Source organism: Vigna unguiculata, chromosome 2 (genome assembly GCF_004118075.2).
Source record: "Vigna unguiculata cultivar IT97K-499-35 chromosome 2, ASM411807v1, whole genome shotgun sequence".
In the NCBI taxonomy this organism is placed as follows: domain Eukaryota; kingdom Viridiplantae; phylum Streptophyta; class Magnoliopsida; order Fabales; family Fabaceae; genus Vigna; species Vigna unguiculata.
In genome coordinates this window covers 30,344,669-30,371,549 of record NC_040280.1, presented here as the reverse complement: position 1 = coordinate 30,371,549, position 26,881 = coordinate 30,344,669, and the positions used below count along the sequence as shown (strand labels likewise).

The following is a 26,881-nucleotide window of genomic DNA, read 5'->3' as shown; positions in this document are numbered from 1 at the left end:
AGCATTGTTACCAGATAAGGAACATTGCCCTTTCGTATATTTTTCAGCAATTTCTAATTGTAGGTGCACATTAATAATGATAAACTGTGGTACATACCAATTGCAGTGTATCCTGAAAGTGCTTTATTTATCGATTTATGAACTTATACCATAGTTTGGTATTTCTTTTTATGTTTTAAGGTAAATATGTATTGAAACCGCAAGAAAAAAAATGATCATTCAATTTAAGTAGAATTTTCAACGATTTTTATCTGTCAGTAAAATCTGTTGCACCAATAGCTGAAACAAGAAAATGAAGAAATGTATGATTATGATTATGTCATAATGGTTCAAGACAGAAAGAAAGAAGTAAACAGACAAAAAATCATGGTACAGGAACACAGTGTTTTTGCTTCTGAGATAAATAAAAACACTGAGATCCATGGTAAAGTAAAAAAAGTTTCAAACTTTACACAGTGGAAGACAATGTATTTATTTGGAACTCAAATTATAGAAAATTGAAGGTAAGATTTTGACGTAAGAAGTGGCAAAAAAATTGAGGGTAGATTTGGAATACGAGCCTTGAAATTGTGGCAGAATAGTTGATGGACTTTTTTTCTGCATATTATGTGGTTGTTAAGGATCGATGGCAACTGTTCAGTATTCACACAGACACCCTTCAACGACCGTAGTTAAACCTCCTTACTCACTTCTCTTCTCTTCCCTCAACTTGTCCTCTTTCTATTTGCTTTCTTTGTCTTCGATGAAATAGGAGGAGAAAGAACACAACTTTGGATAGAGGAGTTGGTGGGGCATTTTCCTTTCAGCCAAGGTAGTAGAAAAAAAAAGGAAAAGCCTTGGAAAAGAACCACTTTCACTGTGCATGTTGATTCTCCCTTGGTTCATGTGTTCATTATTGGAGAATTCAGCTGTTTTGGTTTGGTTTGGTTTGGTTTTGTTTTTCTTTCTCTTTGCCTTTTTAGATTATAATATGTGCATGGCATGGCATGTTTTCCACTTTAGGTTGTTTTGTTTACTTCTTTTCTGGGTTGGTTCACGGTTTTGTGTTGCTGTCTGGCCCGGTTTCTTGTCATGTTCTGCTATGATAGTTGGAGATCTTGCCTGTGTCTTTGTCCGTTTGCTGTTCTGTGAAGGTTTCATTTCATTTGCAAATGAGATCTTTACAGTTTATGGTATGAAGTAAATCTTTTTATTTTCTTTCTTTTCTGGAGGAAATGTGCTGGAGAATGAGTACGAATCTTCTGTTTTTTTAATTAAGAGTTGTTTCACGAGCGATCAGAGCTTGTGATTCTCAAACTGAACTCTCTGATATGGTTTTACTTCTGACTTTAGTTTAGATGTGTTGTTAGCATTCCACATTTTGAAAGCTTTTTACCATTTGAGCAAATTCAAGCTTGTGTGGAGTTTTTGCTTCTCTTTTTTCTTTGCTTCTCTGTGCTCTGTGAAACAAATTCAAGCTTGTGATCTCATGGATCTTGCAGAAGGGATTCTATGTTCGAAGTCAACATTGATCTATTACATCAGTAGGGAGCCGAGTGATGGTGCCAAACCAGTTATGGTTTGCACTGCCAATGATTTACAAGGATGGAAAGATTTTCCAAAGGGACTCAGGGTTCTTGTACTTGACGGAGATAGAAGTTCTGCTGCTGAGATAGGAGAACAACTTGAGGCCATGGAGTATAATGGTGAGACTTTTTGGATCCCTTTATTTTTTGTTTTTTGGTATGTTTCACTTCTCATCTTCTTGAAACTTTGGCATAGCTAATCTCACTTTCCTTAATTAGTGGGTAAAGTTGGTCCCCCATTTTGTATAGAATGGCATCTTGTAAAGTGGCACTGCTTTAGAGATAACCCTTATTTGGTTCTTTGGGAAATTGTGGAATGGGATTTTATTTCATTGAAGGTTTGAAATGTGTCTAGATTTTGCCCTTCTTTTTTTATGCTTGCTGTTAGCATATGTGGTACTGCTCTAGATGGTTTATTAAGGTGCAAAAGTTTTCATTTGCGCTTTAGGCTATATGCTCCTAAGCGTTTTGAAAGCTGGAAGTGGTCCAAATTCTAAAGGTATTTTGGATAAAGGAATGCTCTGTTATCTGACTTTATGGACTAATGAATCTATTCTATTTTTGGTGGTGCATTTGGATTTTGATGGGCTTCTAATTTCTGAGAATATGAATCAGTTGACACCAACCTAATTATACTTTGACTGGCATATAATTAAATTCAAACCATTCTTTTCATCCACTACCACACCCTTCCTTGTCTCCTGTACATTATTGTTATTCCTTCAATTTGTTAAGTAAACCTCAGAATTTCTGTGCAGTTTCTACCTTCTATGACGAGAATGAAGCTTTGTCAGCAATCTCAACTAGTCCTCAAGGCTTCCATGTTGCCATAGTGGAGGTAATAAACTTTTAGTTTCAGTATAAGCGATAAATCACTATGCTATAGTTTTGAAATTTGAACAAAAAGTAAACAAAAGAAGGATGCTGTCTAGTGTGCTAGTTTATAATGAGGTGAATATGGAAAAGTTGGTAGTTCTCTTGCATAAGGTTAGGTGATTCAAAACATAATTTATCACCTTGTGAAATGCAGATAATAGATGAACATTTTATCACCTTGTACATTTTTCTCTAATAATATCTTGGCACTGTTTATCTCACTTTTGCAATGTCTACATCTTAAACTTGTAATTGATCTTTTTTACATTGTTATGTGGTGACCTGTAACCACCGGCATCAATTTGAATTGTAGGTGAGTACAAGCAGCAGCCTTGGAGGTTTCAAATTTCTTGAAAATGCAAAGGACTTGCCTACCATTAGTAAGCACAAATGCAAGCCTGAATTAATTTCTTGTATTTTTTATCATCAACAATTTCATTATCATGGTGTTTACAGTCAACTGTCTAGTCTGCAGGTCAACTCAAATTTAATTCCTAAAAGAACGAAAATTATTGTTTCTTGCAAAACCTATTTTAATTGTCACTTATTAGAGTAATAGAAATTAGTAGTACTTGTATTTTCTTTTTATGTAATCTCTATTTCCTCTTTTGTTTGTGTTGTGATTGTTGCTTGCTTTGGTTTTATAAAATGACTACTTTTTTTCATGCTTTTAACAATTTAATGGATGAAGGATCTACAAGGAAGCATGACATGGGAAATATGAGAACAAAGTTTTCTTTAGGGCTATCTTGTGCTTGTTATAAATTTTCTAACCAGTGATACTTATTACTTACAATTTTCAATGCAGTGGTTTCAAAGAACCAGTGCCTGAACACCACGATGAAGTGCATTGCGGTAAGATTTTGGTTTATTTATCCTTAGTAAAGTATATGTGGATTAATATTTGATTATATTGTACACTCATGATTGTTGATGCGTACCGCTTTGATCTGTGATATATTTTCTTCTTTTGAAGCTTGGTGCCGTTGAGTTTCTCAATAAACCACTCTCTGAGGACAAGCTCAAAAATATTTGGCAGCATGTTGTTCACAAGGTTTGTCGGTATTGGCAACATTACGATGACATCTTTGTGACAATAAAATGAATGATGTAGTTTTTAATGCAGTTGAATTTCATGCAGGCCTTTAATTCTGGGGCGAATGGTCTGTCTGAATCACTAAAACCTGTGAAAGAATCTGTAGAATCAGTGCTGCAGCTTCAAACAGGCAATGATGAACAAGATAAAACTCATAAAAGGACAATGTCGATTGATTTAGAGAATGTGTCCAGGTTTGATGATGATAACAATGAGCAATCTGTTTGTGATAAATATCCGGCTCCTTCAACCCCACAATTGAAACATGGAACACGGTCATTGGATGATGGAGATTGCCATGAGCAGACTAATTTTTCAACAGAAAAAGAAAGTGGAGAACATGATGGGGAATGCAAATCAGTCGAAACTTCATGTGAAAATTTGAATGCTGAAAGTTCTCCTCAACCAACTGAACCTGAGGAGACTCTGATTAAGGAGGAAGAGGATTTTGCCAATGGTTCCAAGGGCGAGAGAGCTGTTTCACTGAATCTACATAATGAAAAGTTTCTCAGCAATGCAGATGGTCATACATCTCCAAAAAAGATGGAAGTTCTTAATGATTCATGTGAGATTAAAGCTAACAGGAAGAAGATGAAAGTAAGCTGAATCATTAACATTAACACCAATAATACTCTGCTCTTCATTCTTGCCCTTTAACATTTTCTTACACTTGCTCATGTAGTTTATATCAATGGCACTAGCTTGGCACATGTAACTACAAATTATTTCAAAATTTTGTTTAACCTGTCTATGTTTTTAACTGCATGCTTTAAATTATTAAAGAAAACATTATACCAGACATTGTCAAATATTAACTGCTCCATGGCTGTCAATCTTAGAAGGTACACTTCCAATGAGATTTCCTACTGAAATAGCTTGATAGAATTGCATGGCGTGGCTCTTATCATCACCTCTATTCCTTGTGTACTGTTTTAAGTAGAATGTGTTGGCCTGTTTAGCACAAAATTGTGGAGCTTGGATTTGTAACTGCTGATCTACATATCAATAGTAATTATTGAACTCGAAAATACCAGTTATTGAACTTGTTAAATATTTCAACTACATCTTGTCCATGAACGGATATTTCACTTGAAACACTTGGATTTGTTGTCGGAGAGAGTCTTAGTAAATCTTGTGTTGTTTGTTGCTTAACCTTATTTTTCTTCGTAACACTTTTTAAGGTTGTGCAAATGATATCCTTGTATGATTATCTGAAAACAGTTATTGTACATGATTTTGGATTCAGGTAGACTGGACGCCCGAGCTGCATAAAAAATTTGTAAAGGCTGTTGAACAACTAGGTATTGATCAAGCCATTCCATCTAGAATATTGGAGATAATGAAAGTGGAAGGTTTGACAAGGCACAATGTGGCAAGCCATCTTCAGGTTCTTATTTTACTTCTGGCAATGGTTTCTATCCCAATGCTGCAACAAAAAATGACTATTTTACATTCAAAATCTTTCTGGTAGTAAAGAAAAAGCATGTGGTAAGATCAAGTAACAACTTTATGTTGAACAGAAATATAGAATGCACAAGAGACAGAGTGCACCTGGGGAAGAAGATCGAAAATGGCATAATCAAAGAGATGCAATGCAGAGGAGCTTTTATCTGCAAAGACCAATCATGGCCTACCCTCCCTATCATTCTACTCAAACCCTTTCTCCAGGTCCTATATATCCTATGTGGGGACAACCAGGAAGTCAAACAGCTGGTGTGCAGATTTGGGGGCCTCCTGCATACCCCTTGTGGCATCCTACAGAAAGTTGGAACTGGAAGCCTTATCCAGGGGTAATCTTTTTATTTGGAATAAAAGCAGAATATATGTTATTTCATATCATCAAATATGCTTTTGTGGTATGTTATGCAGTGTGATATTTGGTGACTTGATGTTTCAGATGCATGTGGATGCTTGGGGATGCCCATTGTTTCCACCTCCTCAAGCTCCTGGTTTTCACTTCAATCAAGTAAGCTTCAATCACTTAATTTGACTCCATTTCAGTGCTACTTGTTTATGTAATATAGCCACATGTGCTTAATATTTTACCCTTTATAGTAGTTAAATTATCTGTCAAAGTGATGCTAATGAGATATTCTCATGAAACTGCAGAATATACCTGGATTGCAGACTCCTAAACCAGTGGATTATAGATTCATCATGCCACGTAGTTCCTTTGAGCATCATCCGGTAATGCAATACTTTCCTCCCACAAAGTCATCTCTAGTTGAAAAAAAAACTGTGTCTGATCATGCATGTATTGGATTTGATTTGGACCAATGTTGTTCTAGTGCTCAATGACATGGTTGCTGCTCACTTGTCTGATGTTTTGAGTTGTGAACGTACAATGAAATGTTCCTGATACAGTGTGTTGTTCCATGCATGCATGCATGCATGCAGGCAGAGGAGGTGGTAGACAAGGTTGTGAAAGAAGCAATTAACAAGCCATGGCTACCATTGCCCTTAGGACTCAAAGCACCTTCCACAGATAGTGTGTTGGCTGAGCTCTCCAAACAAGGCATATCTAGCATCCCTCTTGGCAACAAGGGTTCTTCTGCTCCAAAACCCTGCTGACGTGTACCATTGACCCCACCACTGGGTCCCACAGAGTAGTGGCTTTGATGATGATGATGATGATGGGGCTGCCCAACCACTCACATATCAACTCCCTGTTGAGTCTTGTAGTTATTTTGTTTCTCAAAATTCCCTTCAGGTTGCAACCACAGTGGTAGATATGGCTGGAAGTTGGGACCACAAGGACCACCTGTGGTCCCCACCGTACACATGCTGTCTCTTATTAAGCTGCTGATATGGTGTGTGATGTCAGGTCTGGTCATACAACACCATAATGCAGCTCAAATGGACAATGCATTGATCCTATTCATCCCACTTGCCAAAACACAAAAACTAAAATATTCAAAAACAGCACTCAGCAGTTTATGGCTCCATTTGTTGAAGCTTTGCACAAAATGCTGAGGCTCAAAATAGTTGATGATGATTTTGGGGGGTTGAAAGTGACCATTTTGGGGTCCATGTAGAATTTCATATCAGGATTTGGGGTGTCTTGGTGCTGTTGAGATGGGCCTAGTTGAGGTGTATAATAATAATAGTAATAATAATGGAAAACGGTAGTTAGGATAATGTTGTGAATAAAGATGAGTCCAGGCTTTGGTGGATGCTAACTTGTTCTTTCCCAATTCAATTTGTTCAGTCAGCTATTTCAGCTTTTAGTTCATAGAATTCAGTTTGTGCAGCTCAATTTTGGCTGGGGCCATCCTTCTGGTTTTTTGCTCAGTTTTTCATTTTAACCTTTCGGAAACAATTCCAAATTAAGCTGCATAAACTCATCACTTTCTTTAAAAGAGGTTTATTTTGATATAACCAATAATACATAAATGTTTTAAATATGACATGAAATTTTATTTTCTGAGTAATTTTAGAGGACTTGAACCAAACTTTATAAGTTATAATACACAAATACGATATCTATATTGGACAGGACACGCATATGTGTTGGGTTTATTTTTTTTATATGTGGTTATAATTATTGAGAGATTATGATTTTATATTATATATATATATATATATATATATATATATATATATAACATTGGTACATTTGACATCATTTTTATCTCAAAATCTTAATATAAGGTATTTGATACCACTTGTACCTAAAAACCTTAAGTCAATGGTGTTATGGGCTTTTATTTTTATATAGTGTTTAACTTTGTTTATTATGTGGTTAGCCACTCTGCTGGTGGCCTTTTTATACAATCAATCATATGGGTTATAGTTATTTGAGAGATTGTGGTTATATATATAACATTGATCTAACACATATAATGTTTTGACATTACTTTTATCCAAAAACCTTAAGGCAATGATGTTATAGGTTTTTATTCTTATATAATGATTAACTTTGTTATTATATTCAAAGTGAGACTTTTGACTCACACTTGAAATATTTCCAATAATAAGATATGTTTATTTTGAAAATAATCGAAAATAATATAATATGATATGTGAAATAATATGATATGATATGTGAGATATGTATGTTAAAAATATACAATAATTTTTAAAAATAAATTAAATATATTATTGCTATTGTTTATATCTAAATTAAAATCATATATATATATATATATATATATATATATTAACATAAAAATTATAAATTATAATTATTATAAAAATACGATTTATTTATAAATTAGATATTTTATTCCTTCACGATCATAAATACCTGTACATCTAAATTGAAGTTTTATGCGTCATAAATTATAAGTTAAGGTCTCATTGGAGAATTCTTTGTCTTTTTTTACGAGAAACAATAATAACTTACAATATCTCAATATCTTACTGACTTATGCATGTTCGTTTAAGTGGATGTTAACGATCTATTGATTTGCACAGACGGATAACAAAATTGGTTGCGTTTCTTTTTAATGATTTAAGAGCGAATAAGCAGACGGATTTGCGGAATCAGATCAAATTTTCATCTTCATAAAATGCAAAGATTTGCAATAGTATAAGAATTTTTTACAAATTTAACCTTGCTCTCTCATCATCTTATATTTTCTATTTTTTTCATAATACATCAAATATTTATAATAATAAATATTCTTTTCTTAAAGTACTTCATATATTTATATAAATATACTATTTAATAATTATATATTATTATTATTATTATTATATATATATATATATAAAATAATATATATATATAATAATTATTAAAATTAATAATATATATTTATAATAATTACTAATATATGTATAATAATAATAGTTATTATCAATATATATATATATATATAAATAAATAAATATATATATATATATATAATAAATGATATATAGTAATTAAATATAATAATAAATAATAAAATTAATATATATAATAATTAATAGTAATAATATAAATTATTAATTAAACTTTTAAATAATAATTATTATTATAAAAATAATAATTTAATGTAATATAATCTTTTATAATTTGTAATTAAAATTTATTAAATAATTATTTTTAAAATTTAGTAATTTTATCTAATTTATTTCATAATATATTATATATATATATATATAGTAATAATTAATATATATATATATATATATAATAATTAATAATATTTTTAAATTTCATATAATTTTATTTTTTTAATTCATATTAATTATTTCAAATTATTTTTATAACATCAAATTATAAAATCATTTTCTTTTTTCATTAAGGGTATTTTGGTAACTTTCTAATTTTATCTATTTTTATAAATTATTTTATCTATCACATCGTTAAAATCTCTTACTAACTTTCATACAATTTATTTCCAAATCCACTCATTTTATCCTTTAAATCCATTAAAAGAAACACATATTTATCCACTCAAATTCATACAAATTCATCTTCACACTCTTTCTCAAATCTATCTTTAGACCCTTAAACTGGACTTTAAACTATAAAAGAAATGAATATTTTATTTTAATAACGATGAAACTAAACCTATAAAAGAACTGTGAGGAGTGAAAAGGAATGGTGGAACACGTGCTGGTTTCAGCATTAAAAGAATGTGCTTATTCAAATTAAAATAATGTTTCTAATAGAATGTGCTTATTCAAATTAAAAGAATATTTTTAAAAATAGACCACGTGCATCCTTTTTTTGTCATAGACAATAGTGTAAATCGGAAAAGATCGTTATGAAGAGTTCCATAAAATATAAGAAACATATAATTATTATTTTTCTTTTAAACGAAATTCTTAAAATTATGAAAGACAGGCTTTTTCTATGTTTACAAAAGACTTTTATTTTTAATTATTTTGATTATAAAATTAAAACTCTGTTTATAGTGATCCATCCATAGTGTAGAAGTAGAAGGGCAAACATGTCATTTAAATAGATGTCCACACCCGCAATTTCGGGTGTTGGTTGCATAATAACGAAACCCAAAGCGAATCAAAAGGATCCAACGGTTAATATCTTTACAGGAATTTCTTAATTATTGTCTACGTAAAATTAAAGGCAGAGATCTTCTACAATTTTATGGACGCTGCAGAGGATCCAGCCAATGCCAGAGTGGCATTTTGTGTTCTGTGATTTTTTTTCCGTCTTCTTTTCTCATCTCTTCTCTTCCCTGTGAATAACTTAATTTGAATTCGGATTTCGCAATTCATAATCGTCCATTTCTTCTGTAAGTTCTCGCAGCTTATACCCTCTCATCTCTTCTCGTAGTTTATTTCTCGTTTAAGCAATCGCAGAAGTTCTCCCTTGTTAATTTTTGTAGTTGTACTTTGATGCGAATAGGGTTCGATTGCAACCTGAGCAAAATATCACCATTTTTATAGCAAAGGGAATTAGGGATAAAATTGCGTTTCTTCTTTATATAATTGGGGCATATCGCTTCCTTTTTCGTTTTGGAAATGTTTTTCTGTCTTTTGCAAATTAACTATTAAGACTATGTTTTGGATGAAGGTTGAAAAAATAATTTTGCGAATTTCAGTTGATAATTCTGAATTTCAATACTCTGAACGAAGAAGGTAGAAATTATACCTTCGGAAGTAAAAGTACTTTTAACCTCTCCTTACTGAAATTCAAACATGCATTAAGTTGTGAATATCAGTTTAAGTTAGCTCTTAAAATTTTAATTGAACTGCAGGCGTTATAATTGATGTGGTAGTTTTATTTTATTTCTTATCTGATACTATCGGGAAGTGGCTATATGTTTCTGCAGAAAATATATATAGGGCACAGGTCCTGAAGTACCGTTATAGGTAGAGGATGGCATGTAGGGGATGCTGGGAGTGCCTTTTGAAGCTTTTGAACTTCATATTGAGCCTCACTGGTCTTGCCATAGTGGGCTATGGAATCTATCTTTTTGTTGAATTCTCTAAAGCTTCAGATGATAACAGTCCAGATATTTCTCCTGTCAGTGATGATTCTGCTCTGATTCAACTAGGCCGCCCCATGCTTATGGCCGTGTCTCTATCAGACAGCTTTCTTGATAACTTGCCTAGGGCTTGGTATGTGTGCTACCCTCTTCTCGCCACTTTTGGGGCATATACATTGACTTACGTTTATTCTTGACATGCTGAAGGTTTTGTTTTGGATACAACTTGCTGCATCAATCTGCTATCTGTTATGTAGTTTGGCCATAGATTACATTCATGATGATGGGTTTTTTTTTTCCAGGGTGGGAGTTTGATTTAATGATCGTAACCATGTAATAATAAGTATTGAATGAATTGCAGTGTTGAGTTAAAAACCCATTTGCTATGGAAAAACATTGGATCAAATGCATTCAGCACTATGCCAGAGATGACAGGGCTTCCAAGTTAGGACCAACCTCTCAATTTCATTCTAGTGCAGCCCCTAGTTTTAGTTGTGTACTGCTATATCATTATGTTTTATTTTGAGTACGTTTAGATTGATTTTCAAGGTGAACTTTTGTGGCCGATAAATCATGGCCTCATGGTTAAAACATTGTTGGACCTTCATCCAATTATGTAATTAGTCCATAATTGATTATTCTCGTCACTGATCAAGAAAAAAAACTTATAATCAACTTTATGCACTTTCTAGAATGGTGCACAGAATGCAAATTTGAATTGACTAATATTTTTTCTGGTGTAGTGTTTTTTTACTGAACAATGTATTTATGTGAGAAAAAGAAAATGACCAATAAAATACCAAAGGTATTTTGTCCTGTTGTTCTCTTATTTTATTCATTCTTGAGTAATCACTGATATTTTACATTTTACATTTATTTATATTATAAACTGCTCCATTTTTTGTTTCGTAGTACAGTTAGTATACACACAACAAATATGTTTTTTTTTTTGAAATTGACAAAGAACAATCTCACACTAATTCTTTATTTGATATTCTGCAGGTTTATTTTCTTATTTATTGGTGTGGGAGTAGTTCTCTTTCTTATTTCTTGTTTTGGATGTATTGGAGCTGCAACAAGGAATGGATGCTGCCTGAGCTGTGTATCCTATTAGAATGTCTTATGCTACGGTTAAAAATATTTCATGATATAATAGATTTCCACTAATATACAAAGAAAACACGATTTTAAGCTTTTGCTCTTCTCTCCTAGTGTATTTGTGTGTACATATGTACATGCATTAGCCTGTACCAATCAAAGGATTTGTTATTAATTTCCTTAAGTGAACAAAGTATTCAATTTTGGTGGCATTGTTGATCTTGATAGAGCTGGGATGTGCAGCCTTTATATTCTTTGACAAAAACTGGAAAGAAGTAAGTAAAATTGTCGGGTAACTTCTAATCTGAAATTAAAGATGCATTTCTCATTTATAATATGTTCTATTCAGGAAATTCCGAAAGATAAAACAGGAGATTTTGATGAAATATATGGATTTCTTAGTGACAATTGGAATATTGTGAGATGGGTTGCCCTCGGAATTGGCATCTTTCAGGTAAGCAAGAAGTTGTATGATTGACATTCCTCTATTGTTTTGCCGTCTTGTATCTTTGTGCTTGTCCTAATGGGCCACAGATAATAGTTTCTAGGATTATAAGCAAGTTATCCATTGTATGATTGAGCCAATAACAGATTGAGAATGATTGAATTCTTGATAAGGAGAATACACTGCTTTTTATTGATAGAAACATCTAGATACATAGAAGCAAGGAAGATGAATCAATTATTACCACCATCCTGCTAATAGATTCATGGTAGTAAAATGCGAGACATCACCGAGATTAGGATTGCCCTGCCCCTACCTCCCCTTGCTTGGATACTAGATTTTAAGATCCAGCGACTTGTTAGCCAACTTTTTTGTGATGCTTCTTGATTGTTAAGAAATGACATTATAGGGGTATACCAGTGGACTTCATTTCTTGAACCAAGATAATAAAAGTACCGTTTAATAATAATTGGTATTAAATATTTAGTTTAGAAAGTGAAGCCCAAAAGAGACAAATTGAGAAAAGGTCAAGGACAAAGAAGTTTGAAATATGCTAGCTTAGTAACAATCAAGTTTGAAATTTAGGAATTTCGGAAACAATGTTCTTGTGTGGTGAGAAGCCTTACTTTGTCTTGAGATATAATATAATATTAGTTCTATTTCTCAAATGTATTTGAGTACCTTATGGAAAAAGTCTTATCATATCCCCACTTACCTAGCACCAAAAGAAGAGGGATGTGCCTATACTAGTGAAAGTTTTATACATGTCTATGATGTAATGTATCCATTGTTATGCTACACCTTTGGTGGACCTTACCATTAATGCCTGAATAGGCAGTTGTGAGTGATGCTCGTGGAGGAAGAAGAGAGAGATTGCAGTGATACCAATATGGTCACCTTAATGGTCTATGATGATGCAAAGGAGGAGAATACAGTAATATTATATATATATATATATATATATATATATATATATATATATATATATATATCATTTTCCCTGTTTATTCTTATACCTTTTGGGTCTCTAACATTGTCGACATAAAAAATTGGATAAGATTCATCATATATTTATCTAAGAAATGTGTATGACATTTCAGGTCCTTCTTTTCCTGTTAGCCCTCATTGTTAGGGCTGCAAATCGGCCAGCAGATTATGATAGTGATGAGGAATTTATTAATCCAAGACAGCAAGTGCGGCAGCCATTGCTCAACAGACCAACAGCGGGCCCAACAACAGGGGTACCAGTTACTGGGACAATTGACCCGCGTTCAAGCAGAAGTGATGCATGGAGCGCACGGATGAGGGAGAAGGTGCAATCTTTTTCTCCTAAATTGAATTTATCTAATACTGTTAAGCAGTTTTTGGAGGCCTTTTGTCCTGACAGTTATGTGTACAAACTTGAGTGCTCCTGGATTGGTGCACAGTACGACACCTGTGCTGTGTGTGTCCGGTGCTATGCAGCTTTTTTAGCCTTGTGGTTATTTAATGTTTTCGAGATACAAACACATATATTTGGCTTTGACTTATGCCTTCCTTGGTTAAGGTCTAAACTAAGCCAATAGATAGAATCTTTACAAAGAATGTTTATTTATACATACAGGCACACACACATAAAGGAGTAGTTAGGTGAGAATAGTTGATTATTGTAAGAAATTATAGAGCATTCTGGACACATAGAAAGTGAGCCTTGTGGCACTGATTAACCGGTGACTGGACAGTATTTTTTATGATAGATGAAGGCAATGTGTGATTGGACAGTATTTACATAAGTGGTTACGTGGTCATCACCTAACTTCTGGTCTACGTATTTGTTGATCGTTTTAAATTTAATGACTTTACTGATTATTATTCCATTTTCGGAAGAATATTGAATTGGATTTGTTATAGAAGTTCATTATAGACTCTAAAGTTTTCAATCTGGATCATTCTGTTGAATTCATTGTCTTGAAGGATTGGCTAAACCTAAATTACATCTAATATTCTTTCTAATGTCACACAAAACAGGACACCTTTTTTGCATTGGGCATAATTCAATAAACTCTGTCCGTTAGCAATCAGTGTTTTTAGATTTATTATTCAGTTAGTCTTTCCGTTTCTAACTTTCTTGTTAGCTCTGTCAGGTGATTAGGTGCTGTGTGTGGTTTTACTGTCCTAACATTATTACTGTTGTTTTTCAGTATGGACTCGATACTTCGGAATTTACGTACAACCCATCTGAGTCGAGCAGGTTCCAGCAAGTAAACCCACAGCCAACTGAAGAAAAGAGCCGTTGCACCATAATGTGATTTCTTTTGAGTTTATGTTCAGAACTCGTGCTGTGCTGGATCATACCATGACATGACCAACATCATATATTCATGTTTTTTTTATACGTAGTCTTCATGTTAGTGTGGAATATTGTGCTGAGACATCAAAATTTACAGTGGTGTTACTTGTGTTCATGGATTAGGTGGCTCTGTTGTCTCACCAAAATATTTCTCCCTTCTTTCTTCAAGTAGTGGGAACACTCCGCACTTCTCGTTGATTAAGCAACAGAGACACACAAAAATAAAAACTATTTGCTCACTCTTTTGGTTGGAGAATGACCAACGAGACTAAAATCATCTCAAATAAAAGAAAAAACATGAATACTTTTTAGCAACTTTAATGGTGATGTATGTGGACTTTATGAAGGTAAATTCAGTACACATTAAGTCCCAGGAGAACAATGAAGTATTCTACACACAAGTTACTCCGTTACTGTGTATCTCTACAAATCCAAATAACTCCTATTGTCCACAACATACCCTCAACTCTATGTGCTTGGTTGCTCCACATATATGTATGCTAATTTTTTGAGTATTATTATCCACCAAAATTTCATCTTCACAATATGTTTAAAGACCAGAGATATGGATTATAAAAAAAAAATCTCGCTCAAATCAAATGGAATTATTATAAATATGAAATATTTTCCTCTAAATGTTGAAGATAATTGATGGGTGTTGCATATGGAGTAGTCAAAATATTGTAATTAAGATAATTACATACAAAATCCAAGCTTAAATATATATTTATTCTTTCTTTAGTTTTTTAACCACTTCATTTTATAAAAATGCCAAGCTTTTAGTCCTTTGATAGAGGCTAAAAAAGCACATAATTTGTTAGGTCATAATGAAATCAGGTTTGAGTTTCTAAAAGCACAATCAAGTTGTAAGAATACACACAATTATGGCATTTAATGTATTATGTTCTTACACGTGTGTTAAAGGCTTTTCAACACTATCCCCACTTTTAAAGGGTTTTAATACTAAAGAACCCCAATAGTGTAAAAAGGTAGGTAAAAACTACCAGCAAAAAGCTCAACTTAAACCCTTAAAATTAACAAAACATACATAATTGATTTAAATGATGAATAACTTTAAGTTTAGGAGTTGATAGGCTTCTATAGTATGCAAAAGTGACTTTCAAATCCAGCTAAAACAAAAATAATCATAAATGCTGACTAAGTCACTATTAATTGAATCATTGTTAGTATTCATTACAGGCCATGGGAAATACTAGAAATATTATTTAGTAAAAATGAACGATTTTAAGTGCACGTGAATTAATAGTCATCTAAAAATGATTATCCAAAATAAAATAAGTAATTTAAAAACGTTAAAATGTTAAATTTGGAATTGTTGCAACAGTGTACTAGAGAGTAGGACTTGGAGGACGAACAGAAGGGCAAACATGTCATTTAACGCACCGCAATTTGGGGTATGGTTGAACAACCACCAGGTGAAGCGAATCCGCCGTTTAAACGAATCCAATGGTCTGAATTTTTTCACACTATTTATTAATTATTTTTGTTCATAAATTAAAGGTAGGGATCGTGTACAATTTTATGGATGCTGTAGATGATTATCTGCCATTGCCAGAGTGGCATTTTGTGCTTTGTCACTTTTTCTGTCTTTTTTTTTTTCTCTTTTCTTCTCTGTGGCTGATGATTTCAATTTCAATTTTGGAAAGCTAACCTGCGCAATTTGCAATTCAAAATCGTCGGTTTCCTCCGTAAGTTCTTGTAGCTTAGACCCTCTCATCTCTTCTCGTCGTTTCTTTCTTTGTTTATTTCTCGTTTAATGAATCGCTGAAGTTCTTATTAATTTCATTAGTTGCAAATTAATGCGAATGGGGCTCAATTACATTCTAAGCAACATCACCTTTTTTTTTAAAACGGAATTTGGAATATAATTTTGCATTTATTATCGCTTCCCTTATTTAGAAATGCTTTTATGTTTTTGGGAATCAATCGATTAGGTCTATGTTTGGATAAAACTGAAAAAATATTTGTGCAGAATTCGTTGCGTCTCTGAATTCCAATGCACATAATGAAAAGGGGAGAAAGTATTGCTTTGCAACACAAAATTTAGTTTTAAGCTCTTAGTAATTGAAGTTGTGAACATCAGCTCGGGAGCTCAAATATACTTTTACCTTCAAAGTAACAGTTTCTTCCTGCTCTGGAATTCAGGAACGTGTATTAGAATTCCCAAAATCATGTTCACAATTTTATCCTAACATAGCTTAAGTTATTGTTGTTAGTTTCTGTCTTTTTGAGAGAGCAAGTATAATGGACAAGGTGAAGTTCGCGTATCTCTTAAAATTCTAATTGAACTGCTGCTGTTATAGTTTGTGCAATAATTATATTTATTTCTTAACTGATACTGTAGAGAAATGTCTGTGTTTCTGCAGAAAATTTATATAGGGCATTGATTCCCTTTTTGAATTGTGGTTGAGGAGGGACTAAAGTACAGTTATAGGTAGAGAATGGCATGTAGGGGATGCTGGGAGTGCCTTTTGAAGCTATTGAACTTCATATTGAGCCTCACTGGTCTGGCCATAGTGGGCTATGGAATCTATCTTTTTGTTGAATTCTCTAAAGCTTCAAATGATGACACTCCGGAAATTTCTCCTGTCAGTGATGATTCTGCTCTGCTTCAACTTGGCCGGCCCATAATCATGGCTGTGTCATTATCTAACAGCTTTTTTGATAACTTGCCCAGGGCTTGGTATGTGTGTTTGTTGCTCTCTTCTTGCTACTTTTTCGGCCAAATACCTTTATTTATGTTTGTTCTCGACTCAATAAAGTTATTGTTTTTTGTTATACTTTGTTGCCTCAATTTGTTATCTGTTATCTAGTTTTGCTACAGATTTCATTCATGTCAGGGGTTGGGGGGAAACTTCTTTAGTGACATTTGACCATGTAATAACCAGTATTGAATGAATTGCATCGTTAAGTTAAAAAACAATTCTAAATTGCTTTAAAAAAATTATGCGTCAAATGCTTTTGGTACGACATGCCATAGATGATAGGGCTTTAGAGTTGGAATCAACTTCTGAATTAGATTTCTAGGGCGTCACCTCTAGTTTTAGGTGTGTACTGCTATATCATTATATTTGATTTTGAGCACATTTAGTGAGATTTACGAGGTGGACTTTTGAATCTGAAATTGTTGAAGCTTCATTCTGTGGTGTAATTGGTCCACCATTGATTATTCTTTATGCGCTTTCTAGATTGGTGAACAGAATATGAATTTGAATTAACTTTTTTTTTTGTAGTGTTTTTTTACCAACTTACGTATTTGTGTTAGAAAAAGAAAATCACCAATAAAATATCGCATTTAATTTTTCCTTTTTCTTCTGTAAGGATATTTAAATATTTTACATATATATAATAAAATATCTCTTTCTGGTCATAATACAGTTAGTACACACATACATAACACATAAAACTAATTTTGAAGTTGAAGAGATATCTCACTAATTCTTTATATCATGTTTGCAGGTTTATTTACTTATTTATTGGTACTGGAGTAGTTCTCTTTCTTATTTCTTGTTTTGGATGTATTGGAGCTGCAACACGGAATGGGTGCTGCCTGAGCTGTGTATCCTATTCCAATGTCTCATGCTACTGTAAAAATTATGTCATGGTCTCATAAATTTTCTCTATATACAAAAAACAAAATCATGACTTTATGTTTCTGCTCTTCTCTCCGAGGGTGTTTGATTTCCTAATCAAAGGATTTGTTATTGATTTACTTAACCGAACAAAGTATTCCATTTTGGTGGTATTATTGATCTTGATAGAGCTGGGATGCGCAGGCTTTATGTTCTTTGACAAAAACTGGAAAGAAGTAAGTTAAATTGTCTCTGGTAATTTGTAATCTGAAGTTAAAAATGTATTTGTCATCTTATAATATATTTTATTCAGGAAATTCCGACAGACAAAACTGGAGATTTTGATGCGATATATGAATTTCTGAGTGAGAATTGGCATATTGTGAAATGGGTTGCTCTTGGAATTGTTATCTTTGAGGTAAGCAAGTAATAATATGGTTATCTTTTAGGTAAGCAAGAAGTTGTGTGATTGACATTTGAGGGAAAACCATATTGTTTTGCTGTCATGTGATTCTGTGCTTGTACCCACAGACCACAGATAATAGTCTCCAGGATTATAATCAAGCTATCCATTTTGTACAGCACCTATTTTTGATTGGGAAAATAACAGTTTGAGAATGCTTGAAAAGTTGATGCAGAAAAACACTTTTTTTTTTTTATATAGAAACATCTAGATACCAGAAGATATGGGAAATGAATTGATTATTGCCACGTTGCTGCTAATAATTTCATGGTAATCACACGTCTATCATCATCAACAATAGGATTCGCCTGCCCCCTATTTCCCATTTCTTGGAAAACTGGGCTTTTAAGGTCTGGCCCAGTACTCATTAGCCAACTTTTTTGTCATGCTTCTTTATTGATGAGAAATAGAATTAGAGAAGTATACTTGGGGACTTAATTTCTTGACCCAAAAGAAACGAAAAGTAGTTGTAGTTGTGCTATATTAGATGTTTCAATGAAAAAGAGAAACCTGGAAGAGATAACGTGAGAAAATATCAAGGACTGAGAACGTTGAAATGCAAGGTAGCGATCAACTTTGAAATTCAGGAGTTTTTTTAAATGATGTGCCACTGAGACACCTGCATTTTTCTGTTGTGATATAATGTAATATTACTTTTATATCTCAAATTTACTTGAGTACCTTATTGAAAATGTTTCATCGAATGCCCACTTATCTACCACCAGAAGCGGAGGGGGTAGCTTATAGTAATGTAAGCTTTATATATATGTGTGTTTGATGTAATGTGCCCATTACTATTTTTCTGGAAGATAAATTTCGGTTAGGGTTCTTATCCTAAAATTTTGCAGGCCTTTCTTTTCCTGTTAGCCCTTATTGTCAGGGCTGCAAATAGACCAGCAGATTATGACAGTGATGAGGAGTTCATTAATCCAAGGCAGCAAGTGCGGCAGCCATTGCTCAATAGACAAGCACCAAGCCCGGCAATAGGAGTACCAGCTTCTGGGACAATTGACCAACGTTCGAGCAGAAATGATGCATGGAGTGCGAGGATGAGGGAGAAGGTGCAATCTCTTTTCTTTTTGCTAATATTGTTATGCATTTTATTGTCTTTATGTTTTAAATGGTATTCGTATACACTTGAGTGCTCATGGTCTGTGCTGGATAGTAACATACTTGAGATTTGTCTGGTGCAAACCGGGATTTTTACCGTCATGGTTACCAAACATTTTCTCATACAATCACGCATATTTGGCTCTTGTTCTAGGTCCTCGTTTGAGATCTTAACTAAGCCAATAGATATGATCTTTGCACAGGATGTTTTTACATACATATATGGGCACACACGTGCAAACACGGTCCCATATATAAAGAAGTTATTTAGGTTGGAATACTTGATTATAAGGTCTAATTAGACTCATCAAGATTAAAAGATAAATGCACAATTTTATTTAAACGATGACGTGAACTTCAGCTAACTTCTAGTTTTGACTGTCCATATATGTGATAGTCTCCTCTGCAATACGAATTTGCTGAGCATTTTAAGTAGAATGAATTTCTAGATTAAAATGTCATTCAATTTTCAGTATAATATTTAATCATTGAATAACATTGTGTCTAATTTTCATGAGACACTTTATGGAGTTTCTAATGTAGGTCATTCTGTCTAATTCTTGTCTTGAAGGTTTAGCTATAGGTGAAATCATCTAATTTTTTTCCGATGTCACACATGGTTCAAAACAGGACACCTTCTAGCATAGAACATGTTTCAAAAAAGATCAGTGTAGAATTACTATTATTATTATTATTATTATTATTATTATTATTCATAACGCAGAGTAGCACCCACTCTATTATCACTGCATGTGTTATTTAATGTCTAACATCGTTACTGTTGTGATTCAGTATGGGCTTGATACTTCGGAATTTACATACAATCCATCTGAGTCGAGCAGGTTCCAGCAAGTAAACCCACAGACAACTGAAGAAAAGAGCCGCTGCACTATAATGTGATCTTTTTTTGCTGAGTTTTTTGTTCACATCACTCCATGACATGGCCAAGATCATTTTCATGTTAGTGTGTTATGTTGTGCTGAGACATCGAAATTTACAGTGGCATTGCTTGTGTTCATAAAGATTAGGTGGAGTAGTGAAGCCATTAGATGCTCATATTAGTGGTCTCTGCTCATCACTTGCCCTAACCCCATCTTTGTTTTGATTTATTTGGGAGGAAAAAAATTAAGAGTGGTTTTCAGTATTTTCTGATTGTTTTGATGGAAATTTATGAAGGAGCGTTGGTGGATGGATAATGCTTATGAATGTTGGTTAAAAATTAATAATATTTTTTGCAGTGTAAAAAATTAAATAATGATAATAATGAATAATATTTTGTAGAAAAGAATAAAGAAAATAATTTTAATTAATATAAAAATAGTTTTATATAATTTACTTGTATTTTTTCTATTCATTCATATAAGTGGAGACAAATTCTTGTGAGTATTTTATTTCTCATTTCTTTTCATCCATATAAAGCATTTTCTTTCTTTCTTATTTATCTTTTATTTCCCTTCTTTCTATTTGATTTTTTTTTCTTTATTTCATTCTGAAACCAAACAGAGAAAACGTTCTTATTGACTTAATTTGATTCCTACAACCTAATTAACACGGCTTGTTTTTCTATAAAAGCTATTGTTAATGATGATATGTTTATTTTAAATTTAAAATTGTATAACTTATATAAATTTATTTATTAAATATCTAAGATCTACGGTGTCTTGTAAAAAACTATTAACTTTGCGTGTTTAAAGATGTATAAACAATTTAATATAATTAAATGAGTAAAGTAACATGTTTAAAATAAAAAATATTTCATAAATGTATTTATCATCATAACTTAAATAATTTTCAAGTAAATATAATCACACATTTGGCAAATTGTGAGTACAATTAAGAAGCGCATTAATAAAATGTATGGTGTATTTTTATATACAAATGAACAATTAAAATGACATTGTCGGTTTGGTAATTGTGAAAAGATAAAAGCCAATAGTTGAAATACCTTAAACATTTTTAGAATTTTTTAAGAGATTAAATGCAATTTAGAATTAAAACGTGCATAATTTTAATCTGTAAAGTTTTATTTTCCTGTAATTTTTTAAAATCCACTAAGTCAAATACTAATATCATTTATTTATGAGAATCGGCGTCACAGGTTCGCACAAAGTGAAAACTAACACTCTTCCCCGATTGGCCTAACCACCACCACACCAACCTGTCAGGTTTAATATTTTAGTTTAAAGTCAAATTTGCTAAATATATTTTTTTACATATTCTGTGAATATTTGAAAGTTAGGCAAAATTTAAAATTTAAACTTTAATTTTCTTAACCAACTTCTAGAATTTCAATAATTAATACAATTATAATACAAAGTTCTAGAAATTATTTTGTCGCTTTATTAATTTTAGAAAACAGAGTTTTAATCTTCTTATTTTATCCCAAATAACAAACAAGTACCAAGGGAGACTGGTGGTTCATAGTGATCTAATGGTTCATAATTTTTAACGACTATTTATTAATTATTTTGCTGTAAAATGAAAGGTGGAGATCGTGTACATTTTTATGGACGCTGTAGACGATCCTGCCTATGCCAGAGTGGCAATTTGTGATTTGTCGCCTTTTTCTGTGTCTTTATCACTGTTTTCTTCTCTGAGTCTCCTTCTAACTTCAATTTGGAAAGCACGCTTCGCAACTTGCAACTCGAAATCGTCGATTTATTCTGTAAGTTCTTGCACCTTAGACTCATTCTTCACTTCTCCTAATTTGTGTAGTTTTAGTTACTGAATTGCCGAAGGTCTTGTTAATTTTCTCAGTTACACTTCACTGCGAATAGGGCTGAACACAGCAACACTTTTTTTTTTTTTACATATAAAAGGAATTAGGGATAGAAATTTGCATTTATTATTTGTATAATTTACGTATACGGCTTCTCTTTTTGTTTGAGAGATTATGTCTTTTGTACATCAGAGGATTGTGAACATCGGTTCGGGACTTCCAGAAGTACTTTTAACTCCAAAGTAACAAATTCTTCCTTCATTTTGTGCTTTTAAATTCAGGAACGTGAATCAGAATTCCAGAAAACTCGTTCTCAACTTTTTTCCAAACAGAGCTTAAATCATTGTTGTTATTAGTTTTTGACAGTAAAGAGTAAACAGACAAGTTGAAGCTATCATATTTCTTAAAATTGTAATTGAACTGAAGGTGGTATAGTTGATGTGATAGTTTTTATTTATTTGTTACTTGATACTGTAGGGAAGTGCCTGTCTGCTGAAAATATATATAGGGCATTGTTGTTCTCTTTTTGTGAACTGCGGTGGAGGGATTGAAGTACCGTTATAGGTAGAGGATGGCATGTAGGGGATGCTGGGAGTGCCTTTTGAAGCTTTTGAACTTCATATTGAGCCTCACTGGTCTTGCCATAGTGGGCTATGGAATCTATCTTTTTGTTGAATTCTCTAAAGCTTCAGATGGCGACACTCTGACGACTTCTCCTGTCAGTGATGATTCTGCCCTGATTCAACTTGGTCGGCCCGTGCTTATGACTGTCTCTCTATCCGACGATTTTTTTGATAACCTGCCCAGTGCTTGGTATGAGTTCTGCACTCTCGCCACTTTTTTTGTTTTGGGGCATATCCAAATATGTTGATTCTTGACTTGCTAAAGGTTTCACTTTTGGTTGCATTTTTGCTATCTGTTTTCTAATTTGCCGTGGGTTCTGACAAAGCTTTTTCCCCCGTGTTGGGGGAAATTTACTTTAATGGCTCGTAACAATGTAGTAATCAGTATTGTATGAAATGCATAGTCATGTTAAGAAACAATTCTGAGTTGCTCTGAAAAATTATGGGTCAAATGCATTCAGTACTTTACGCTGAAGATAACAGCGCTTTGGAGTTAGAATCAACCTCATAATTATATTCCTGGGTACAGCCTCTAGTTTTAGGTTTGTGCTGCTATATAGTTATGTTTGATTTTGGTCATGTTTAGTGAGATGCAAGGTGGAACTTTTGGAATGTTTGGTCAATCGGAGTTGTGGTTATGAAATAATTAGAGTTTAAGAAAGTAAAATTTAAGGCTAAGCATCTTCATTTGTTGGTGTGATTGGTCCACCGTTGATTATTCTTGCCATTGATTAAGAAAGAATGTTTACTGACTAATTGTTTTTGTTCGATAAAAAGAAAATCAACCATAGAATACCACATATAGTATTTGTTCATTGGTTTTCTTCAACCATTATTATTATTGTATGTTTATGGAGCTCTGTGATCCCAATGCTTTACTTTTTGTTCATTCTTCAGTCGTGACTGATATGATATGTTACATCTATATAAGAAACTGTTCCATTTTAAGCTTATAGTACAGTTAGTACACTCACACAACACATAATTACTTTTGAAGTTGACAAAGACGAATCTCACTCTAATTCTTCATTTCATGTTCGGCAGGTTTATTCTTTTATTTATTGGTACTGGAGTAGTTCTCTTTCTCATTTCTTGTTTTGGTTGTATTGGAGCTGCAACACGGAATGGATGCTGCCTGAGCTGTGTATCCTTTTACAGCATCTCATGCTATATTATAAAAATATTCCATGATCTCTTAAATTTCCACTCATGCAAAGAAAACATTACTTTAAGTGTCTGCTCCTCTCTCCCGGTGTATATGTACAGTTAAATGCATTGGTCTGTGCTAATCTAAGGATCTGTTGTTGAGTTTCTTAATTCAACACAGTATTCAATTCTGGTGGTATTATTGATCTTGGTAGAGCTGGGATGTGCAGCCTTTATATTCTTCGACAAAAACTGGAAAGAAGTAAGTAAATAGTCAGGTAATTTGTGACAGATATTAAAGTTGTATTTGTCATTTATAATTATATTTCATTCAGGAAATCCCAACAGACAAAACTGGAGATTTTGATGCGATATATGAATTTCTGAGTGAGAATTGGAATATTGTGAGATGGGTTGCTCTTGGAATTGTTATCTTTGAGGTAAGCAAGAAGTTGTATGATTGGCATTTGAAAGAAAGCCGTATTGTTTGCAGTCTTTTGTCTTTATGCCTGTACCCACGGAAGGCAGATAATTGTTTCTAGGATTCCAAGCCATCCATTTTATACAGGATTTTATTTAGCTTGGGCCCATAATCGATGGAGAATAATTTAACTCTTGATGAGGATGCTGAATGTGAGATGTTGAATATGATCCATCATGTAAAGCCCATTTGATGAATCAAATTCAGCCTCTCACGTTATATTTTATGATGAAATTTGAAGAAAATTGTAGAAAAAGAAAAGTTAAAAAGTGGAATGAAATCTAGAAATGGAGATCAATGCTATTATCCATAGTGATTGATTAGTTCAGGAAAACTAGTCCCTTCGAACTAGAAAATTCAAAGATAAGAATTAAGTGTTGTTCTTAAAACCAGAGAGAATTTTTCTCACAATTGTAAAACTTTGTTCACAAATGAGTTAAAACTTCTTACGCAAGTCAACAATTGACGACTTAGGTTATGAACTTAAGACTACTAGGTACATCTAACTAACTAGTCTATGGTCCAACAAGCTATCTAATAAGTCAGCTAACAAATTTGTAACTCAGATAAAGGCCTTTGAGAAACCATACATTGTTTGTATAGATATAATATAATATTAGTTTTACTTTCCAAGTGTACTTGAGTACCTGATTGAATATCTCATCGAATCCCCATTTACATAGCACTAGAAGGAAAAGGAGGGGTCCATAGTAATGAAAGCTTTATACATGTGTGTGGGGCAATGTGCCCGTTGTTATGTTTGCGGGACATAAAGTTGGGTAGGAATTTCTTTATGTATTATCTAAAGGAATGTGTATTAAATTACAGGCCCTACTTTTCTTGTTAGCCCTTATTGTTAGGGCTGTAAATAAGCCTGCAAGTTATGATAGTGATGAGGAGTTCATTAATCCAAGGCAGCCATTACTCAACAGACCAGCACCAGCCCCAGTAACAGGGTTACCAGTTGCTGGGACTATTGACCAACGTCCAAGCAGAAATGATGCATGGAGTACACGGATGCGGGAGAAGGTGAAATCTTTATCTCTGACTTTGACTTTATCTAACACACACACACACACTCACACTCACATATATATAGATGTAGATGATAGCTTGTTCTTGTTTATGAATGTGATTGCCATTTTAGTTTTATTGAGTTTCCTGTTTGTATTATTATTCCATTTTCATAAGAATATTGAAACATTGAAATAGCATCGTCCTGTCGAGTTATGTTTTTAGATTCTCAACTGTCTATTATCGTTTGTTCTTGGAATATATAATTGAAAAATACATATTCTCGCGCACACATTATTATTAGATCTGTTAGATGATTATGGTGATGTATTTGGTTTTTCTGTCTAACACTAGTACTGTGGTTATTCAGTATGGACTTGATACTTCGGAATTCACATACAACCCATCTGAGTCCAGCAGGTTCCAGCAAGTGAACTCACAGCCAACTGAAGAAAAGAGCCGTTGCACCATAATGTGATCTCTTTTTCTGAGTTTGTGTTCACAACTCAAGCTGTTACTGGTTCACTCCATGACGTGTGACCAACATCATCTTCATGTTTGTGTGTAATATTGTGCTGAGACGTCAAAATTTACAGTGGCGTTGCTGTAAATAAAACCCTTAAAAATGGTTTCATTCGCATGTTTGTTGTATGTGGATTTTCTGCTCTGTGACAGTTCAATTTGGAGTAAATTAAACCACGGCATTTCTCCGTTGATGAACTTTTCTTGAACTACATTACAGTGCAATATGATCGACCAATGGAGAAACTAGGGAAACTTCTGGACTCCAAAAACTTATCGAGGATTTTTTGCTGCTCCTCAAAAACTTGACCTAACACTCCTCTTTCATTCCGTAATCGGCAAGCACGAATCTAAAACTACGTTTCAGTTAATCTTTTCCGAATGAAAAAGGGGCGTTTGAAATTTTTGGCATGCAAGAAGTTATAGCCAAGGCACATTTACACGGCGTTCGGTATCGGTTATTCTCTTATACGGAAGTTATAATTCTGAAAACTTAGATTTTTTGGAAGTACCTACTTTAGTTTCATCATTTAAAAGTACTTTAAGGAATATTTATGAAGTTTTCTATAATTCAAAGATTAATGTTTGTCCTTCTTTGTAATGTTTTTATGACAAATTATAAACATATATTCTCTAGAAACATTTCTGAAAGTATTATATTTTAAAAGATAAACCAGAAACAAAACTTACAATTTCAAATTTTGGGAAGCTAAATATTTCTTGTGAATTAGTTTTCTGAAGAGGAGTGATTGTTAAAGACCTTGAATGTGTTGTCTTGTCTCACTAAATTACTTCCCGGGTCTTTCTCTTGAAATTACGGGAACTAAAATAGTAATATTCCTATTACTATTATTATTATTATTATTATTATTATTATTATTATTATTATTATTATGAGGTGGAAAATGAATATC

General features: G+C 33.1%; 4 protein-coding genes across 13 annotated transcripts; all 4 read left to right on the top strand.

Annotated features, from left to right (window-relative positions):
- The first annotated feature begins 588 nt into the window (after nucleotides 1–588).
- Nucleotides 589–6,774, top strand: LOC114173738 (two-component response regulator-like APRR2). Of its 6 annotated transcripts, none has more exons than XM_028058318.1 (12): nucleotides 589–811; nucleotides 1,482–1,685; nucleotides 2,324–2,403; nucleotides 2,755–2,821; nucleotides 3,250–3,296; nucleotides 3,418–3,495; nucleotides 3,583–4,134; nucleotides 4,784–4,924; nucleotides 5,058–5,327; nucleotides 5,435–5,503; nucleotides 5,647–5,724; nucleotides 5,902–6,231. In XM_028058318.1, the coding sequence occupies exons 2-12, from the start codon at nucleotides 1,556–1,558 to the stop codon at nucleotides 6,106–6,108; spliced, it is 1,719 nt and encodes a 572-aa protein (XP_027914119.1). In that variant the 5' UTR covers nucleotides 589–811; nucleotides 1,482–1,555; the 3' UTR covers nucleotides 6,109–6,231. The 6 variants fall into 6 exon arrangements, with proteins under 6 accessions (XP_027914119.1, XP_027914120.1, XP_027914121.1 ...); XM_028058319.1 differs by lacking the exon at nucleotides 589–811 and adding an exon at nucleotides 830–921; XM_028058320.1 differs by lacking the exon at nucleotides 589–811 and adding an exon at nucleotides 833–916.
- A 2,808-nt stretch (nucleotides 6,775–9,582) lies between these two features.
- LOC114173649 (tobamovirus multiplication protein 2A-like) lies at nucleotides 9,583–14,424 on the top strand. 2 transcript variants are annotated; one of them, XM_028058151.1, is made up of 7 exons: nucleotides 9,583–9,728; nucleotides 10,269–10,557; nucleotides 11,427–11,526; nucleotides 11,717–11,797; nucleotides 11,872–11,976; nucleotides 13,068–13,280; nucleotides 14,148–14,424. In XM_028058151.1, exons 2-7 carry the CDS (start codon nucleotides 10,316–10,318, stop codon nucleotides 14,253–14,255), a joined length of 849 nt encoding a protein of 282 aa, XP_027913952.1. In that variant the 5' UTR covers nucleotides 9,583–9,728; nucleotides 10,269–10,315; the 3' UTR covers nucleotides 14,256–14,424. The 2 variants fall into 2 exon arrangements, with proteins under 2 accessions (XP_027913952.1, XP_027913953.1); XM_028058152.1 differs by having other exon boundaries at nucleotides 9,615–9,728; nucleotides 10,250–10,557.
- On the top strand, nucleotides 9,593–26,165 carry LOC114173651 (tobamovirus multiplication protein 2A-like). 4 transcript variants are annotated; one of them, XM_028058157.1, is made up of 8 exons: nucleotides 9,593–9,728; nucleotides 10,269–10,308; nucleotides 22,746–22,994; nucleotides 23,849–23,948; nucleotides 24,132–24,212; nucleotides 24,286–24,390; nucleotides 25,260–25,460; nucleotides 25,816–26,165. In XM_028058157.1, the coding sequence occupies exons 3-8, from the start codon at nucleotides 22,753–22,755 to the stop codon at nucleotides 25,921–25,923; spliced, it is 837 nt and encodes a 278-aa protein (XP_027913958.1). In that variant the 5' UTR covers nucleotides 9,593–9,728; nucleotides 10,269–10,308; nucleotides 22,746–22,752; the 3' UTR covers nucleotides 25,924–26,165. The 4 variants fall into 4 exon arrangements, with proteins under 4 accessions (XP_027913958.1, XP_027913955.1, XP_027913956.1 ...); XM_028058155.1 differs by lacking the exons at nucleotides 9,593–9,728; nucleotides 10,269–10,308 and adding exons at nucleotides 22,034–22,127; nucleotides 22,374–22,423 and having other exon boundaries at nucleotides 22,659–22,994; XM_028058154.1 differs by lacking the exons at nucleotides 9,593–9,728; nucleotides 10,269–10,308 and adding an exon at nucleotides 21,932–22,127 and having other exon boundaries at nucleotides 22,659–22,994.
- LOC114173650 (tobamovirus multiplication protein 2A-like) lies at nucleotides 15,837–20,658 on the top strand. Its single transcript, XM_028058153.1, has 7 exons — nucleotides 15,837–16,005; nucleotides 16,684–17,000; nucleotides 17,777–17,876; nucleotides 18,045–18,125; nucleotides 18,203–18,307; nucleotides 19,201–19,413; nucleotides 20,255–20,658. The coding sequence occupies exons 2-7, from the start codon at nucleotides 16,759–16,761 to the stop codon at nucleotides 20,360–20,362; spliced, it is 849 nt and encodes a 282-aa protein (XP_027913954.1). The 5' UTR covers nucleotides 15,837–16,005; nucleotides 16,684–16,758; the 3' UTR covers nucleotides 20,363–20,658.
- Nucleotides 26,166–26,881: the final 716 nt, after the last annotated feature.